Here is an 18,982-nt window from a genome sequence, read left to right on the forward strand (position 1 = left end):
TGTCCCTGACAGTACTTTGGTTAGCGCACTCTTAGAGGAGTTCGGCGATTTGTTTACGCCAGGTCTAGGGCTAATTGATGGCACCGCAGTCCATTTGCGGTTCCGGGAAAATGCGATGCCGCGGTTCTGCAAAGCACGTTCTGTGCCGTATGCAATGCAGGAGCAAGTGTCAAATGAAATAGACAGACTTGTTAAGCATGGCATTCTCCTGCCTGTCGACAGTGCAGAGTGGGCCACGCCTTTGGTTCCCGTTATCAAAAAGAATGGTTCCATTCGGTTGTGTGGCAATTTTAAGGTGACCGCAAATGCCACATGTGTCACGGAGCAGTACCCATTGCCAAAAATAAGGGATATCTTTGCAAACCTAAACGGTGAAGTATTCAGCGCCATCGACTTGAAGGATGCTTACAGTCAGTTGCCGCTTGACGAGGAAACGAAGAAGATATTGATCGTAAACACTCCGAAAGGCATGTTTTGCTTTAATAGGCTTCCTTTTGGTGTAGCCTCTGCTCCTGCGATTTTTCAGAGACGTATGGACGGCATCCTGCAAGGCATTCCGGGCATTCAAGTATATTTGGACGATGTGGTAGTCGCGGAGAAACGCGGCAACTGCGAGACGCTGCGTGAAGTTTTCAGATGTTTCCGGCAACACGGTGTCAAGCTGAATCCGCAGAAATGCAAGTTCCGACAAGCAGAAGTTGAATTTCTGGGACATCGTATAAATACGAACGGATTGTTACTTAAGATGGACAACATTGCTGCAATAATGAAAATGCCGAAGCCAACCGGTGTTGCTGAACTACGGGCGTTTTTGGGCTTCGTGACCTACTACCACTCATTTCTGGGAAACTTGGCTACTGTTCTAGAGCCGCTGCATGAACTGCTAAGAAAGAACACACGCTGGCAGTGGGGAGCGAGACAAGATAACGCGTTCCGAGCAACAAAGCGGCTGCTAGAGGAAGCTAAGTTCTTGGCGCGCTACAATCCAAGTAAGCCGCTTATCTTGGAAACCGATGTGTCGTCGTGTGGCGTCGGCGCAGTGCTATATCACAGAGTAAATGGGCAAGATCGACCAATTGGGTTCCGGTCGCACACGCTTTCAGCTGCTGAGCGTAATTACGCGCAAATTGAAAGAGAGGCATTGGCAGTTGTCTTCGGGGTTACAAAGTTCCGGGAATATCTGCTGGGGAATCATTTCACGCTTGTTACAGATCACAAACCTCTTCTGAGCCTTTTCAGCCCCGATAAGCCCGTTCCTGCCATGGCCTCTGCCTGTATTCAGCATTGGTCCCTCTTGCTAAGCGCCTACAACTATGAAATTCAGTTCAAGCCAGGAAAGACGTTGATTCCTGCAGACACCCTCAGCCGTTTACCGGTGCGGCAGGAGCATAACAACACTGAGGCTGCAGAAGATGACGCGCGTGAGTATGTTCTTCTGACCGATAACCTCAATACCTGTCCTCTGTCGGCGAGTGACTTGGCTAAAATGACTGTTGACGACAGCGACCTCGCGCGAGTCCGCGATTACATTCAGAATGGCTGGCCGCGGTACTTGCAACCGGCTCACGAGCCGTTACGCGTGTACATGCACAGTAAAGACGAACTGACGTACAGCCACGGAATTGTGTACTGGGGCCATCGAGCGGTTATTCCAACAAGTGCGTGGCAGTCAATGCTGCGTATGCTGCATGATGCACATCAAGGGATAACGGCTATGAAGAACCTGGCACGTTCTGTGTTCTGGTACCCAGGGCTCGATCGGGACATTGAGAAGCTGGTCAACGCGTGTCCAACATGCATAGAATGGAGCAGCATGCCTCCTGCCCAACAACCCGTGCCTTGGCTGGACACAGAGGAGCCATGGTCTAGGGTCCATGTCGATTTTGCGGGTCCTGTGGAAGGTAACATGTTGTTGATCGTGGTTGATTCCCACACGAAATGGATCGAGGTTACCGCCATGAAGACTGCCAGTTCGGCAAAGACAATTGAAGCACTGCAGACTATGTTCAGCCGGTTCATTTTGCCAAGGACCCTGGTGACGGACAACGGGCGGCAGTTTACTAGTGAAGAGTTCAGGGCATTTATGAAGCGCAATGGCATCGCTCATTTGCGGACAGCTCCCTACAAACCGCAGTCTAATGGCCTGGCGGAAAGAGCAGTATGGACTGTCAAACAGGGGTTAAACAAAAACACACGCGGCAGTTTGCAAGCTCGGCTGGACCACATTCTTTCGCATTATCGGCGCACTCCCTTGCCAAATAGGCAAACCCCAGCTTCTATGCTTCTCAAATATCAGCCACATTCTTTATTGCACAACGTCGTGTCACGACCATTCCCTTCTGCAGGTGCGTGCAACAGTGGCCCACCGCTGAGCAAAGACGTCTGGTTCAAGAACTACGGAGTGGGTGACAAATGGAAACAAGGCGCGGTAGAGTCCACCGAAGGCTCGCGAATGGCAACGGTAAAGACTGCAGATCGGGAGCAACATCGCCGCCACCTCGACCAGCTAAAAACCAGGAGGACCAGCGTGGGAGGAGAAGCGGTGGAACCCGAGGCCCCCATGCAAGTACCAACGACTAAAGGCAGCCAGAACGCCGCGGCAGACTCACAGTCTCAAGGACACGACAGCAGTCACAGTCAGGCTCGAGTAGGCACCGACATTCAAACGCCGTCAGACGGGCGGGCCGAAGCCGAGGTTGCTACCAGCAAGCCGCAAGTGACTGACCGGGCTGAAGTGACACTGCGTAGGTCGAAGCGGAAGCATCGGCCCTCGGACCACTTCACTCCTTAAGGGAGAAGAATTGTTGTGAATCAGCATGCGCCGCTGACACGTGTTTGTTTTGTTAGATTCACCGGCCATGCCTCTTGTGTATCGGCAGTGGCTGTGGTGACGTCACAAGATAGACTATAAAAGCTACACTAACCTTTAATAAAGCGTTCGTTCTTTGCCAACTGCTTCTCGAGTTACTTCAGTGGCGACGAGGCTGCCCACCACCGGGCCGTGCCTGCTCCATGGCGGCCCACGCCGGATCACCGGGTTTCGACGAAACGGAAGACAGTTGGGACGCCTACCAGGTGCGTCTGCAGAACGGGCCGACGGCCTCATCAAAATGGTTCTCAAAAAAAATTATTTATGACCAGCACAGGAGTACTTTGTTCAGGAGAGGTTTGAGCAATTAGCAAGGATTCAGCCATCACTTGTCAGCTGCACAGACTGGCATGTCCGCGCTGGAGATACGGTCAGTGCAATGATACGGCCATCAGCTGTCAGCGGCACTAATTGGCATATCCACGCCGGGAACGGAGTCGGTGTACGATCGGAGTGTGTATGATCCCCCTTCCCCTGTTTGTGCCTAGTGATGTGTGTGTGTTTCCGACACAGCTCCCTTTGGGGGAAAAGGGCAACAGACCTCCGGATTGGCGGTGCCTGATGTCATCGGTCTCGTGACGCCGGATTGGGGGAAATGTCTGAACACTGACCATGCAGGGCATAAAAGGAGCAACAGACGATGGGAGATCGGCTGCTACAACTTCATCATGAATGTTTTCTGTATTACTTTGAACTTTCTTGTAAATACGTAAATATACACGTGTTTGTCAAAGGTCCTAAATATTGGACCCAGCCTCACGTTCCCTTGCTCCTCCGCGAGCAAAGGGAATTCCACGTCTTCAGACCCCCAGTCGCAACATGGGATAGCAGCGGTGAGATAGTCTGTGCAGCGCTTTGACTTCAGCATGGTGAGTGCGCGACCTTTTCTCCTTGAGAGTTCCCAGGCTTAACGTGGTTCTTCCTGGTAACAAGGGTGTTAGAAGCCTTGTTGAAAGATATTTTGCTGCAGCACTTAATTCCTTGAGAAACCTGTTGGCAAAAGAGAGGTAGCCATGGATTGGAGGAAGTTGCGCAGGACGGACCTATACAGGGAATTTGGGGTTGATTGTGGGAAGCAGCTAAAGAAGGCGGAGGTCATCGATCGATAGAGGGAAGCGGCAGAAATGACGAGGAGATCAGGGAGGCTTGGAAAGATATTCAGGACCAGAGAAAATGAGAGCAGGATGAATGTGAGTACCAGAAAAAGCGAGAGCAGGATGAACGCAAATGTGACAGGGAAGCCGACATAAGGCGGGACAAAGAACGCAAAAGGGAAATAGAGGAAATTGACAGGGAAATTCAGCATCTCTGGGCGCTGCAGGCATGGTCTAGGCTGCACATATTCAAGGGTGGCGAAAACAGACAGCTTTCTTAAATTTTTCGAGAATGTTTGTGCAGAGGTGCAGCTGGACCATGTCTGTTGGTCTTTAGGGTTGTTGTGGTCCTTCCCTGTAACGTGTCCTGTTGCTTAGCTCGCCTTTCTGATGTCGACTTCAAGAGGCATGATCTGGCTAAACAGGCATTTTTGCGCCATTTCGGTATTTCTGTGGAGAGTGAGAGACGATATCGAAGTGACCAGTGCGAAGTTCATGCTTACAAAGAAACTGTGGTTGCGCCAGTGAATGAAGAGTATCAAAAGTGCAAGGTGGCGAAACCCTCAGAGACAGAGCGTGAGCAAAGTGAGGCTGTCGCCAGTCTAAAAGGAGAGGCCGTTCCGGAGAGCGTCCCTTGTGAGGACGAGGCTTATTCCAGTAGCCATGAAGACGTTCAGGAGGCGCTGGAGACCTTCCTCGTATCCGAGCACTTGGGCGACTTTCCGGAATCGTCTAGGATAGACCAAGATACGGTGGCAGCCGAGCCAAGACATGACTCGACGCAGCAGAACAGAGCGGAGATCACTCAGAGCTCCAGCATCGTTGACTCTGCAATGCAGTTGTACACCGAAACCGAACCAGCGGCCATCCCAGAGAGCCCTCCTTGCGGGGACAAGGCTTATTCAAGCAGCCCTATGAGGGTCAGCGTAGGGCTGGATACCTTCCTCGTGCCTCAGCACACGAGTGACTCTCTGGCATTGACGAGAATAGAGAGTGAAGAAGCGACAGTGACGATTCTGAAAGGCATTCCTTGTGGGGACGAGGCTTGTTTCAGTAGCCTTAACAGTCTAAAAGAGGCACTGAAAACCTTTCTCGTACCATCACACTTGAGCGACGACCCAGAATCGCCAAATAGAGAGAATGCCATGGTGGCCAAGCAGTGCAGGAACCCGATGCTCGGGGTTTTCAGCAACCTATTCGAGGACCACCTGGCAATTCAAAATTTTTTCATACTGCACAGGGTCAAAGGAGCTAAGTGCTCGGCGCAGAGAAAACTTGCGAAAGTCGCAACATTGCAGCGCATGAGACAGAAGAACAGGCCAGTGCGCAGAGCCAAGAAGGGTTCATTGTGACGACTCATAAAGCAGAGGCATCACAAGAGGCTGATTACAACAGGAGAGGGTGCGTCTCTGCGAGTAAGGGTGCGGGCGATATGTTCAAATTGGCTGAGACATGCGATTCGGAACCGGGTCAGTCGAACAGTCACTGAGGTGGAATGTGCTGTGAGAGCGAGGACAAAGGTAGAATGGGTATTCTTCCCACGTTTACGGCCTCCCCCTCAGGGACTGTTTTTACTGTTTGTTTTTTTTTCTTCTAAATTTTTTGCAAGTATGTATTTGTTTGTACAGGGTTTGCACTTTTTAAATGTTCTGTTTGTTATCACGTTGAATTGTCGTTGCATGATGTACCCTCACCCCTTATGTAACACGCCTGATAAAGAGGCCTTTAAGGAAATAAACTGACCTGACCTGACAAGGCAGCAAGTCGCGAGCACACGGAGTGGCAGTTGACGGCAGAGGGTGATCTAGGTCTTGCACCCCTTGCACTCCGCGTGGCCCAAAGGCTGTCAGTCGGCGACCCAATCGAAGCGCATTAAGAGTAATTGTAAAATTTGGGGGGGGGGGAGGGCATCCATAAGTTTTTTCTTGTTTGTAATTTGTGTGCAATGCAATCTTTTTGTGTTAGTTATTAAGTACAAATTACTTTTCATTTTACTAGTTTCATGCTAGTAAAGCAAATTTTTTTATATAGGTTTTTACTTACAGATAGAGCGTAGCTTTTAGGTTTTACGTGCCACTCTATGAATTAATTTAGTTTAAAGTAATGCAGTCAGCAGAGGCCAGTACGTTTTGCTTTAGAGCAGCTGGTACTGGCACGGGACGCTGACTGAACGAGCAACTTGGCATGGGGCACTGATCCCTTTGAGCATTTCAATCGCTGTGATGAATCCCATGGTTCAAAAGGTCGCCTTTTTTTTTTTTTTTGCTTTGGCTGCTTGTAAATCACACGCTACATGGAATTTTTAGTTAGGAAAGGCACAGTTGAGGACACGGGACACGTTGCTGGGGGAGGATCTAATTTCTTCTAATTTCGTTCTAGCCGTACTGTGACCCAATTGACAGCAGCCTTGGGGCCGTTTCGAGCGGGAGAAACAAAGGTGGCTGAAAGTAGCCTACTCATGGGCTTGCCCACTTCTTGGTGGGCACGTGTTTCAATTAATTGCCTGTTGTGACAGCTGTGAAGTATTTCTCCTAGAGGGTTGCCTACTACGACAGGGTGACTCAATCGAGCATATTTTCAAGTTTCACTGCGCAGCGGTAAGGAATTAACAAAATGCAGTTGTCCTCAGCTGAGAAACTTCAGTTTGGTAGGGCTGACTTAACTGACCCTTGATTTATTCTTTATTTATTTATTTATTTATTTATTTATTTATTTATTTAGTACATACTGCAGTCCTTTCGGTCCAAGCAGAGGGGCAATAGAATGCATACAAACAAAAGAGAACAAATTGGGAACAAGCAAGTACAAATTTATACAATTTTTAGTCACACTGTGTCTGTAAACTGTCGTTCAGTCCGATATTCTGGGAAAAAAAAAGAAAATTTCTTTTCCAAAGGAGTGCTTTGTAAAAACCTGGTACAGGAGTACAGGTTTTCCACAGGAGCACAGGAGTATGTTCAGGAGAGGTTTGAGCAATTAGCAAGGATACGGCCATCACTTGTCAGCCACACAAATTGGCATGTCCACGCTGGAGACGTGGTCAGTGCAATTATACGGCCATCGCCTGTCAGCCGCACGGATTGGCATGTCCACGCCAAGGACGGAGTCAGTGTACGATCAGAGACAGTGTACGATCAGAGTCAATTGACAAGCGGATTCCATCTACAATCCCCCTTCCCCTGTTTGTGCCTAGTGATGTGCGTGCGTTTCTGACATAGCTCCCTTCAGAGTGAAAGGGCATCAGGCCTCCGGATTGGTGAGGCCTGATGTCATCGGTCTCCTGACGCCTGATTGGGGGGAACGACTGAACAATGACCACGCAGGGCATAGAAGGAGCAACAGAAGATAGGAGTGATTGGCTGCTACAACTTCATCATGAACTTTTTCTGTATTACTTTGAACTTTCTTGTAAATATGTAAATATATACATGATTGTCAAACGTCTTGAATATTAGGCCCAGCCTCACGTTCCCTTACTCCTCCACGAGCAAAGTGAATTCCACGTCTTTGGCCCCCAGTCGCAACAGTACCGAAACATTGCGGACCCGGCTGCATTGCTGCTACAGTGGGTGTCATTCCCACAGGAGGTGTCGAGACGTTTAGGAACCATGGTTGCGTGCCGGCAGAGAAATGGGCTCTAATCAGTTGTGGCTGAGACGCATGCACCATCCATACCTGCCAACCCTCCCGATTCGCCCGAGAGACTCCCGATTTTTTACTGAACTTTCCGATTGTACGATTGCTGTCTTACATCTCCCAAAAAGTGGTCTCTGTTCGCGCAATAATGGTTTTTGCGAAACCCGCACCACAGAATTTACAGCCACATCGTAATCATCAGCATCACCAGCAACAACCGCACTAGCATCATCAGTGTCATCGACTAAGCAGCCGGCTACGGTGCCTAGTAAGCCGACTAAAGCCAGAACCAGTGTAGCTCTTGCATTTCAGAAATGCCTCTTTTAGTAAAGGTGGCATTGATTTCAGGCATGCCTTCCTGCATAGTGCATCTTGTTGCTGCTCCTTGTGTGTATGATTAGTGTTGGCTAGGCCGTCTATGTGCGGTGCACCGTGTAAAGTTAGAATCTTCGTTTGCTTGATGCCATGGCGCTACCAAAGCACAAGAAAAGGTATTTGCAGAAGTTTTTGCGATCTAATACTTGTGAATTTCTGTGCTTTTTGACCTCAAGAAAAGAACATTTTGTACAACGTATGAATGAGACATCAGCGTGTCTCACGGTGTCAAAGGCGACTTGAAACTACATGTTTCCACGGCGAAGCAGCGAGGCAACATAGTGAACTTTCTCCGGAACAAGTGCGACGACAGTGTCATACGTGTGGAAGGCCTGTTTACGGGATTCCTCGTCAAGCACAACCTACCCCTTAGTGTCAGCGACTACGTTGGGCCTTTTTTACGCAAAAGATTTCCGAAATACGACGAGGTGAAGCGCTATGGATGTGGACGCAACATTGAAACCCAACTCTGAAGAATGCGGAGGTTGCCAACCTGGAATTTATTTCACAGGCATTGCTCTCGAGTCTTCGTTTCTTTATTCAGAGTTTCCCTCAGCTGCTGCCCCAAGATTCCAGTCCCCGCAGGGGCATCTGCGTCAGCAGGCGTTTGGTGTGTTGCGACACCACGTACCCGAGCATACGAGGGTTGGACTCTCCCGCGTCTAACCGTGCGCGGCTTAGCCGTGTCCGGGGAAAAGGAGATCCTGTGGGTTGAGCCAATGCCGGGCGATGGGACCTTTACGGCCCCTCGGCGGCGGCAACACGCCCCTTTGGCCTCGGCTTCACGTAGACGGCACCCCCGGACTGACCCACCCGGGGGAAATCGGTAGTTGCCTTTTCCTGTCTCTCTCTCCCTCCAGCCTTCGTCTTTCTCTCACTTTCCACCTTTCCTGTCTTCTCCTGACTTCTTTTTACTTCCAATTTTCCAGGCAGCAAGGGTTAACCTTGTGTGAATAGCCACCCTAGGTTATTTCATATTTGGTTATAGTGATGATGTACAGCTGGGCGTTTACAGGACCTATACATACAGTACCTGTAGCGTCCCCTTGTAGGGCTCCATGGTGGGTGGCTGGCGTTATTGCCGAAATTTAAATTTGTCTATGGCTAGCTCCTTCCCTCGCCTTCCCGATCGCCCTCAGAAAAGAGGGCGCACTGAAGATGTTTTCCAGTTCTTTGGACGCCAAAGCCCGAAGTTCCCACGGTACCATGTGATCCATTCAGAAAAATCCGATAAACAAGTACGAAACATTTCCCCTTTTCTAGTTTCCAAGTCCTTAACTGATGTCTTTGGTCCAGGCTAAAAGGTGTCAAGGCTGGCAAGTTTTGATCTCCTGTTAAAGCTGCATGATCAGAAACAATACGAAAAGTTGCCCAGTCTAGTATCATATGGGGATGTTCCATTGACAGTAACTCCACACTGCACTCTGAACACCAACTGCGGCGTTGTCTCGGATGATGATTTGCTCCAGCTGACAGAGGCTGAGCTCCTGGAGGGCTTCAGTGAGCAGAATGTCGTCAATGTGAGAATGTGAGAGTGGGCACGGCAGCAGCAGACACGGCGACATGCTGAGCAATCCTTTTTGCTTTGCGCTGCAGGTTTTTCTCGGAGCTCTGCTGGTGCCGCATGATTTTCATCAAACGACACGTGGCGACCATTTTCAAGAATTTGATGCTGTATCAGTGACACTGCTCTACGACGGTGTCATCTCAGGACCGGATCATCCCTGGCTATCAGCGACTATACCTTTGACGACATCGGCGACATCATGTCACATGGCACTTCCAACGACTATAAGAGTACCGCCGGAGCCATTCTTCGCCAGTGGGCACGGCAGCAGCAGACACGGCGACATGCTGAGCAATCCTTTTTGCTTTGCGCTGCAGGTTTTTCTCGGAGCTCTGCTGGTGCCGCATGATTTTCATCAAACGACACGTGGCGACCATTTTCAAGAATTTGATGCTGTATCAGTGACACTGCTCTACGACGGTGTCATCTCAGGACCGAATCATCCCTGGCTATCAGCGACTATACCTTTGACGACATCGGCGACGTCATGTCACGTGGCACTTCCAACAATTATAAGAGTACCGCCGGAGCCGTTCTTCGCCAGTGGGCACGGCAGCAGCAGACACGGCGACATGCTGAGCAATCCTTTTTGCTTTGCGCTGCAGGTTTTTCTCTGAGCTCTGCTGGTGCCGCATGATTTTCATCAAACGACACGTGGCGACCATTTTCAAGAATTTGATGCTGTATCAGTGACACTGCTCTACGACGGTGTCATCTCAGGACCGAATCATCCCTGGCTATCAGCGACTATACCTTTGACGACATCGGCGACGTCATGTCACGTGGCACTTCCAACGATTATAAGAGTACCGCCGGAGCCGTTCTTCGCCAGTGGGCACGGCAGCAGCAGACACGGTGACATGCTGAGCAATGCTTTTTGCTTTGCGCTGCAGGTTAGTGATTTTAAATGTGAACGTTGTTACCGAAGTGACGACTGTTTTTTAGTGCTGCTGCCCTGCCCACTGGGTGTTCAGAGCTTTCTGTCTTCTGTTTTTTCATTATCGGAAGATCTGTTGTCTTGCGGCGATATTGAATCAAATCCTGGTCCAACAGAAAAAGAGATGCTAGTGGAAATACTATCTGGCCAGACCAAGATGAATTCAACTATGGAACGCCTGCAGGTATCCCAGAACGAGATACAGGACAAACTTTCCTCTTTAACTAAGCGGATTGACGGTATTGAGAGGCAGTTATCCAGCCTAAAAGTCTTAGCCACGAAGGTACAAGATATGGAAGCCGCAATAATCGGAACTTCAGGGGCAGCTTACTTCAGTTAGTAACCAGATGGATGACTTGGAAAACAGAGGCAGAAGAAATAACCTGATCATTTATGGTATAGAGGAAGATAGCATGGGGGGGAGTCTGGTCAGGAACTGGAAATGAAATTAACCCATGATGTTTTTCAGAAAAAATTTGGTTTAACGGTGAGCGGCGTCGAACGATGCCATAGACTGGGGAAAAAGCAAGCAGGCCGAGTGCGACCAGTTATTCTGAAACTTCTCGACTATCGTGAAAAAATGTCAATATTACGATCATGTCATAAGCTTAAAGGCTCCGGAATATCGATAGCCAAGGACTATTCAAAGCGAGTTCGGGAGACACGTAAACAACTGTGGAAAAGTTGCGAGAAAGAGAAAGCAGACGGAGCCAAGGTAAAACTAATTTTCGACAAACTAAGCATTGATAACGTCTTATTTGGTTGGGATGAATCAAAGGGTTCTCGCTACAGGCTTAAAAAAAATTCAAACTGACTTTGGCTAAGACATCTCGAACCCTGAAAGTATTAAATGTCAATTGTAGGAGTATACTCAACAAGACCACTCAGTTGGAGGCTCTTCTGGTCTTGGAGGCTCTTCTGGTCTTGCACAACCCAGATATAGTGGTCTTGACTGAGACTTGGCTTAATGACACCATCTTTGACAGTGAGTTCATTCCCACTGGCTACAGTTCGTATCGGAAAGACCGTGATGGTAGAGGTGGGGGTGTTAGCATACTTTTTAAATCATCCTTGCGAATTTTTTTAATGCCTGAAATACCTAATGTAGAGTGTATTTTCTGTACAGCTTACCATGCAAATGTTAAATATGTTATTGCAGCAATATACCGACCCCCTAATTCTACCATTGCCGTATTTGACAAGCTTAGGCAATTTTTGTATGCGAATGTAAAACCCAGTAATCATATTATATTATCAGGAGATTTTAATTTGCCTAATGTCGACTGGCAAACATTCTCACTTAAAAAACATGACCCTCTAGGGGAAGCTATGCTGGACATTGCTTTTGCTTTTGACTTATTGCAAATTGTGGAACAAAGCACACGAATTCAAGGCAGTTCTCAGTCAATGCTTGACCTTTTTTTTGTCAGCGGATCCATTAGTGCCAAAACGAATTGCGAGATAATACCTGGCATATCGGATCACGAGGCTGTACTACTCATCGTTAAAGACACCGTGTTAGATAAGAAATCTGAATGTTCATCTTACTGAAATTTCTCTCGAGCCGATGATGTATCAATTATTGATATGCTTTCGCTAAATTTCAACGACTTTTCAAGTAGCATGGAAGATGTAGTGTCGTTGTGGTGCAGGTTTAAAGAAATAGTTAAAGAGTGTATTGATCGCTTTGTCCCGTTGTCGACTGAAAAGAAAAATCGCAATAATCCCTGGATCTCCCCCGAGACATTGAGGCTCCAAAGGAAACTGAAACGTGTAAATAAACAATTTAAAATTGAAAACGTGCAGTCGGTAAAACAAAAGATCGACGACATTTCTTCTCAGCTCAAAAGTCAAGTGCATGCCGATAAACAACGCTACTATGGTGAATCCCTACCAAGTTTCATAACCACGGCTCCAGAGAAATTTTGGCGTTCTATTTCACCGACCTCCAAGGAATGTGATTTATTTCATGTTGATGGTAAGGCAGTTCACGAAAGCAAAGAAATAGCAAATGCGTTTAACAAACACCAAGCCCGTCTATACAAATGATAATGATGTAATACCACCTTTCGAAATGTGTGTGCCGCCAATACCCAATGTTCAAATAAGCGAACCAGGTATACTCAACATGCTTTTACAATTGAACACTAAAAAATCTTCTGGCCCGGTCAACATTCCAAACACATTTTTAAAACGGTATGCAGAATGGACATCAAATTACTTGCACGTTCTGTCCACAAGGTCATTGTGCGAGGAACAAGTACCGAGTGACTGGAGGACAGCCAGAGTGAAGCCATTACATAAAACAGGAAAAAAGCACTGCATTCAAAACTACCGTCCAATTTCTTTAACATCTACAGTATGTAAACTTTTGGAACACATAATCCATAATCATCTCAGAATTCTTGGAAAACAATAATGTACTAACAAAGCATCAACACGGATTCAGAAAAGGCTACTCTACAATTACCCAACTAGCTTTAACAGTGCACGACTTTACGAAAGCAATTAACAATGGGAAACAAATAGATGCTATTTTCATGGACTTTTTAAAGGCTTTCGACAAGGTCTCTCACAAAAAACTACTTTACAAATTGAGCAAGATACTGAAAAACTCCAGACTAATTAATTGGCTCACAGCATGCCTTGATAGCAGAGAACAATTCGTTGTTTTTAATAATAATGCTTCTGAACGACTTCCGGTAGGCTCTGGTGTTCCCCAGGGCTCGGTCCTTGGACCTCTCTTGTTCCTTTTATTCATTAATGATATGCTGCATGGTATTCCTGTTATGGCTAAGCTTTATGCAGATGACTGTGTATTGTACTCGGAGATAGACAATATTACTGACCAGGAGTTGCTGAATGATGCTTTTCAACAAATTGTCGACTGGTGCGCTGCCTGGCAAATGTCAATTTTGAGAAAACAGTTTTTATGTCCATCTCACATAAGAAGCATAAACTAACGTTTCCATATGGTATTAATAACATAATAATTTCCGAAGTAACACATTATAAGTATCTAGGACTCTGGATCACAAATGACCTCACTTGGGCTAAGCACCTTGATTATGTAGTATGTAATGCTAACCGCAAGCTTTATTTTTTAAGGAGGGCTTTGAAACTTTCTACTCCCACTGTACGCCTACTCGCATATAAAGCTGTAATTCTGCCGATGCTAGACTATGCATGTGTAATTTGGGACCCTTTTACTAAAACTGGCACTAACAAGATAGAAATGGTGCAAAGAAAAGCAGCTCGTTTCATTTATAACAACTTCGGACGCACTTCTGTGACAGACCTCTTAACAAAAGCAAACCTGCCACCATTAATGCAAAGAAATCGTGTATCACGACTAAAATTTCTTTTTCAACTTATTAACGGTCATTATAAGACAGATCTCACGGGAATAATTACTTTTTCATCTGGTTATGCTACTAGACAGCGACATAGCCGAACAATAACCCCATTTAGTACACGTAATAATTGTTTTAAGTATTCCTTCTTTCCCCGAACAGTCGTTGAATGGAATCATCTAACCAATGACCAAGTTTTAAAATCATCACTTTCGCCGTTTGTTTCAAGTATTGAGTAACAATTTGTTTTCTTGCTGTGCCACTGCTATGTTCAAGCTCTGTTAACCTGATTTGTATTGTTTTCGTTGCCTATGCTATAGCATTCTTTACATATGTATTGTTTCCCACCCTGCTAAAATCCCCAATATGGGGATTGCAGTATTGATAAATAAAAATAAAATAAAATAAAGAATTAAGATGAGAAGGGATGGAAAAGAAATTCAAATGAAGCACCTAATACTCACATTTGGTTCAAGTATTCTGCCCGAGTCTGTAGAGGCGAGGTACATCAAGCTCCGTGTCAGACCATATGTGCCGAATCCCCTAAGATGTTTCAAATGCCAGCGTTTCGGCCACAGTTCGCAGAGCTGCCGGGGCCGCCAAACATGTGCGAAATGCAGTGCCCTTGAACACGCCACTGAAGCTTGTAAGAACTCTCTCCACTGTGTAAACTGTGACGGGGATCACGCCGCGTACTTGCGGTCGTGCCCCTCCTGGAAGAAGGAAAAAGAAATTGTAACGATAAAAGTAAAAGAGAATATATCGTTCAAAGAGGCACGAAGGCGGGTAGCATACCTGCCAAAGAAAAGCTTTGCCGAAGTGGCGCGTCAGGGGCCAGCGTCACAACGGCCTCCGGCGGCTGTCCGACCCACAAGCAGTGAGTCGGCAGTCACGCCATCTGCCCCCACGGTGGTCGCATCTAGCGCTGCTCCACCAAGCGAGCAGAAGGGACTATCAACCCCGAAGGTGGGCGCAGCCGAGACTGCCCCAACCTCCCCGGCCCCTTCCAGCGCTGGCAACAGCCGACGCAGCCAAATCCCTCAGGGAGCCCCATCGACCTCCGGGCTGGCGGGCGCAGGGGTCTTGCCCTCCAAGGCGGGACTCTCTCGGGAAACTTCTCGCTCGCAAGAGCACGTGTCCGGCGCCTCACAAGAGGCAATGGACACTACACCTATCCTCAAGGCGCACCAAGCGCCTAAGGAGCGGCGAGGCTCCCTCGAACACTTCAAAAAGGGCAGAACCCCCGTTACAGGGCCTCGAAAGAGCTCTGTAACCTAAGGCATCACCTCCGTTTCCATACACACAGCACTTATGTTGAATTCCAGTGGCGGAGTCGGAGCAGCCAACGGACTCCACGAGCGAGCACTCGACTCTGGCGTAGAGCAGCGCCTCCAAATCCGCGAGTGGAACACAACCTGCGCCGTCGGAGCAAGGCGGAAGCGGAACTTCTATCGCTGAGTTACCCAGGATGCCTTGCGTGTTGTCGTTTCCTTCCGCTGTTTGCTCCCAGCACCGCCGTGCCAGTCACTTGTCTCTTCAGCGCCGTTCACCTGTTGTTTTTTCAAAAGTGCGGAATGGATATCTCGGCAAGCGTGCAGCGGCTCTTGCTTCCTCTGGTGAGCACACAGGATGCGGACAAACATGGTAGGTGTCTTCGCAACTTTGAACACTGTGCTGTAAGTTCAATGCAACGCACGTGTTGCGTGAGCAATTGTCTGTTGACGCTACATTTCAGTTGCGTAGTTGCTTTACTGCTAATGTGTTCGTTTCACTCAAACGCATCGCATCCGTCATTGTATTGTGTATTTTCCTGTGTGTCGGTCGTAGTGCAGAAGTAGTTGTCTAGCTTTATATGTCGCGAAGAAGCAATGAAGCAGTGTCACGTGCCTGAGAATTTGTCTCCCACGAAATTTTAGCGGAGGTATCGGTGCGAGTGCATTCTGCTGCCGAATGGAGTTGTGCTGTTATGTAGGTCAGGACGGTAAGTGCACCCAATTTTCGAATCAGTCTCAGTGCCACAGAAATCTACAAATTGCTTTTCAAGCGTCACTGTCGATTTCAGGCCAGAAGGACCGTACGTTAATTTTGATTAACAGCCACCTGATCAGGGACGTTGCATCATGCTAAGCATGTATAATGTAATCAAGAATGTGCACCATGTGTTGAGCAAATATTGAACTTGCGTGGCACCGTGCATGTTTATATTACGCTATTATTCGAAATTTCGTTTTGAGATGAGGTAGCGCAGCAAACAGCGAGTTATTTTGTTAAGCTGTGTTAGGAAGTGTGACATGGCTTAATTGCTTACATAGTTGCATGACATGCACGTGGTGGTTCAATGTACTGCAACATGTCACAGAGTACAACTTCGTAATGGTTATGTCGCTTCATATATGCCACCTTTATGAATCCAGGGCAATGAATAATGTTGCATTTGGTTTTTCCATCAACAGTGCCGGAACAGAGCCGCAAGAATGACCAACGCAGTGAGTCCATTTATAATGACATATTTATTTATTGATACTGTTAGCCTAAAGGCCGATACAGGATGGAGAAATCATAAAATGAGCTTCAAAAGATCGCTGCAAACACGAGCACTACACAAATCAAACCAGCAAATACAATCGCTTAATGCAGCTGTAACACCTCTACAACTACCTCATGCAGTTTTTGTTTGCAGGTACAGGCTGTGAATGGACAGCCGGGGAAACAAAGCTGCTATTTGATTATTATGAGCAGTACTTTGCTGAGATTGGACCGTTGAAAAAAATTCAAAAGTAAGCAGCTAATGTTCAGCCAAATTGCAGCCCAGTGAGTCCATTTATGATGACATATCATTCATTTATTGATACTGTTAGCCCAAAGGCCGATACAGGATGGAGAAATCATAAAATAAGCTTCAGAAGATAGCTGCAAACACGGGCACTACACAAATCAAACCAGAAAATACAATAGCTTAATGCAGCTGTAACACCTCTACAACTACCTCATGCACTTTTTTGTTTGCAGGTACAGGCTGTGAATGGACAGCCGGGGAAACCAAGCTGCTATTTGATTATTATGAGCAATACTTTGCTGAGATTGGGCCGTTGAAAAAATTCAAAAATAAAAAGCTAATGTTCAGCCGAATTGCAGCCAACATTACAGAGGCACTCGGAGTTCCGAAAACCGGTGAGCAGTGCTGCAGCCGCTACAAAACCGTCATGTGTAGAAAAAGAAGCGCTGCAGCACACAACAACAAATCCGGGAATTCCCCGTGTGAAGTGCCCTTTGAGGATGAAGTAGCCAGAATACGCTGGCTAGACGACAGCCTCGAGCCCGAAGAGCTGAGGGACAGCTCTGGTGTTGTTGCTGTTAAAAGGCCAGCCAGCCAAGCGTCAGCCAGCCAGGCATCCGCCAGCCCAGCATCGACCAGCCAAGCATCCGACAGCCCAGCGTCGACCAGCCAAGCATCAGAAAGCCAGGAGTCTGAAAGCCTAGCGCCGAGCCAAGCATTGACAAAGGAGCCTATGCCCAAAAGGCCTAAGCACTCAGGTTCGAGAATGCTGGAGATGGAAGGTATTCTTCGATGAAATTAGCAAAATTCAAGAAGAAAAAGAAAAAAGACGAGCTACACGAGAACAAGAAAGAGAGAGGCGCCACAAAGAAAGGCAAGAATACAAGGAACGTATTCGGCAAGAAAAAGCAAAACAACATTCAGAAAAAATTAGGCTTCTAAGCCGTGCTCTTGGCCTTGAAGAATAAAAAAATTCCAGTGTCTGAGAATATCGGCTTGTTTAAATAAAAGTGTACAGTGCCAAACATGTGTTTCTGTATTTAAAGAGGGCCGCACGTTAGTACACACACCGCAGCCCCCAACTACTGCATGGCCTTTATTTCGATGCACATTGGAGCTAGTGGTTCTCATGTTTACATCCAGGTAATTACGGACGAGGCAGGATTCCGTAAAGGCTACTGTCACGCATAAGTTAACGCCTGGTACGCTTGCTTCAGCGGGTGGAAGGAACACACGAACGCAAGATGCAGCACACACGTAACATTCATTCAATAGGCTATTTTAGTAACAGGAACACATGGTAAGATTCAACACTTATTACACACGGAATGCGTCCTCCCTTGCTAAGCTTTCCGCTCACACTACCGCGTTTACAAACGTCTGTGCGGCGATTGTCTATTCGCTGTAGTAGTGGCGCTTACAGTACTGGTTCTGTTCGACGCGGGTATCGGCGTTCCCCGGTCTGTGGTCCGTCGATGCGATCTGGTCGTCGTCAGTCGTTGCTAGTGTCCGGCGTCACCGATGCCCCGGCCGACGTGACGAAGGCACGGTCGCTGAGGGGCTGTCGCGCTCCGGCAGAGCGCGGCTCGTGCCGGCTGGCGCTCCCGGTGCGCGCCGGCCCAGCGTAGTTCTCCGGACGGGACGGTGACTGGCTGTAGCCAGCCTCCGCGCGTCTACGTTCAGCGGCACAAACGCTGACGTGTCCTGGCAGGTAGGTCCGGGCCAGCGGTAGTTCCGGGGACGTCGGACATCTGCTCGCCGAGCCTGGTACTCGGGCGGGACGTCGATGTGTCGCCTAGAAACTGGGGCAAAACCCAGAGAGGCGATCTCCGGCCGTCTTCTCCTGGAACGCTGCGCCCTGGCCACCACGTCCTTCCCTGCGCGCGCCTCTTCTCCAAGGTGGCGGCTCCACCCGCTCGCGCTCCACTCCTTCTTCCTCGTCTTCCTTCTTTGTTGGCGCTTGTCACTCCTGACAATGGCCCCCTTGTTTTCTGAGTTTTCGCTCCGCGAAAACTTACCTCACTACTCGTCACCTCTTGGGTTTACACGGACACTGCACTTCACTTCCCTACACCACATATAACTTCACTTCGCCGCACTTCACTGCACCCACCACATATAACTTCACTTCGTCGTTTCTTAATTCACACCATCACTACACTTCACCGCACTTCACTGCACCCATGCGCATATCACGTAAGCACGTAAGTTTCTGCCGAGTCTTAAAAGTACGTCAATGCCAACGACAGCACCATTCACACGGCATTGTATTCCCCGAGTGTTTGAGGAAGACTCCTCAGAAGCTCTAAACACTATATGCATGCGCAGGAAGCTGTTCCCCACTATACGAACATGTTCACGAAGTAAACACGTAA

The 18,982-nt window shown here is 47.9% G+C and overlaps 2 protein-coding genes across 11 annotated transcripts in view; both read left to right on the top strand.

Moving 5' to 3' along the window:
• Positions 1–18,982, top strand: part of LOC142557821 (putative ATP-dependent RNA helicase DDX43) — a 265,242-nt gene that overhangs the window by 24,380 nt on the left and 221,880 nt on the right. The gene's annotated exons all lie outside the window — the stretch shown is intronic.
• LOC142557822 (uncharacterized) lies at positions 11,459–17,651 on the top strand. Its single transcript, XM_075669984.1, has 4 exons — positions 11,459–11,463; positions 15,157–15,475; positions 16,285–16,317; positions 16,841–17,651. Exons 2-4 carry the CDS (start codon positions 15,406–15,408, stop codon positions 17,401–17,403), a joined length of 666 nt encoding a protein of 221 aa, XP_075526099.1. The 5' UTR covers positions 11,459–11,463; positions 15,157–15,405; the 3' UTR covers positions 17,404–17,651.

Source organism: Dermacentor variabilis, chromosome 9 (genome assembly GCF_050947875.1).
Source record: "Dermacentor variabilis isolate Ectoservices chromosome 9, ASM5094787v1, whole genome shotgun sequence".
NCBI classification, from domain to species: Eukaryota; Metazoa; Arthropoda; class Arachnida; order Ixodida; family Ixodidae; genus Dermacentor; species Dermacentor variabilis.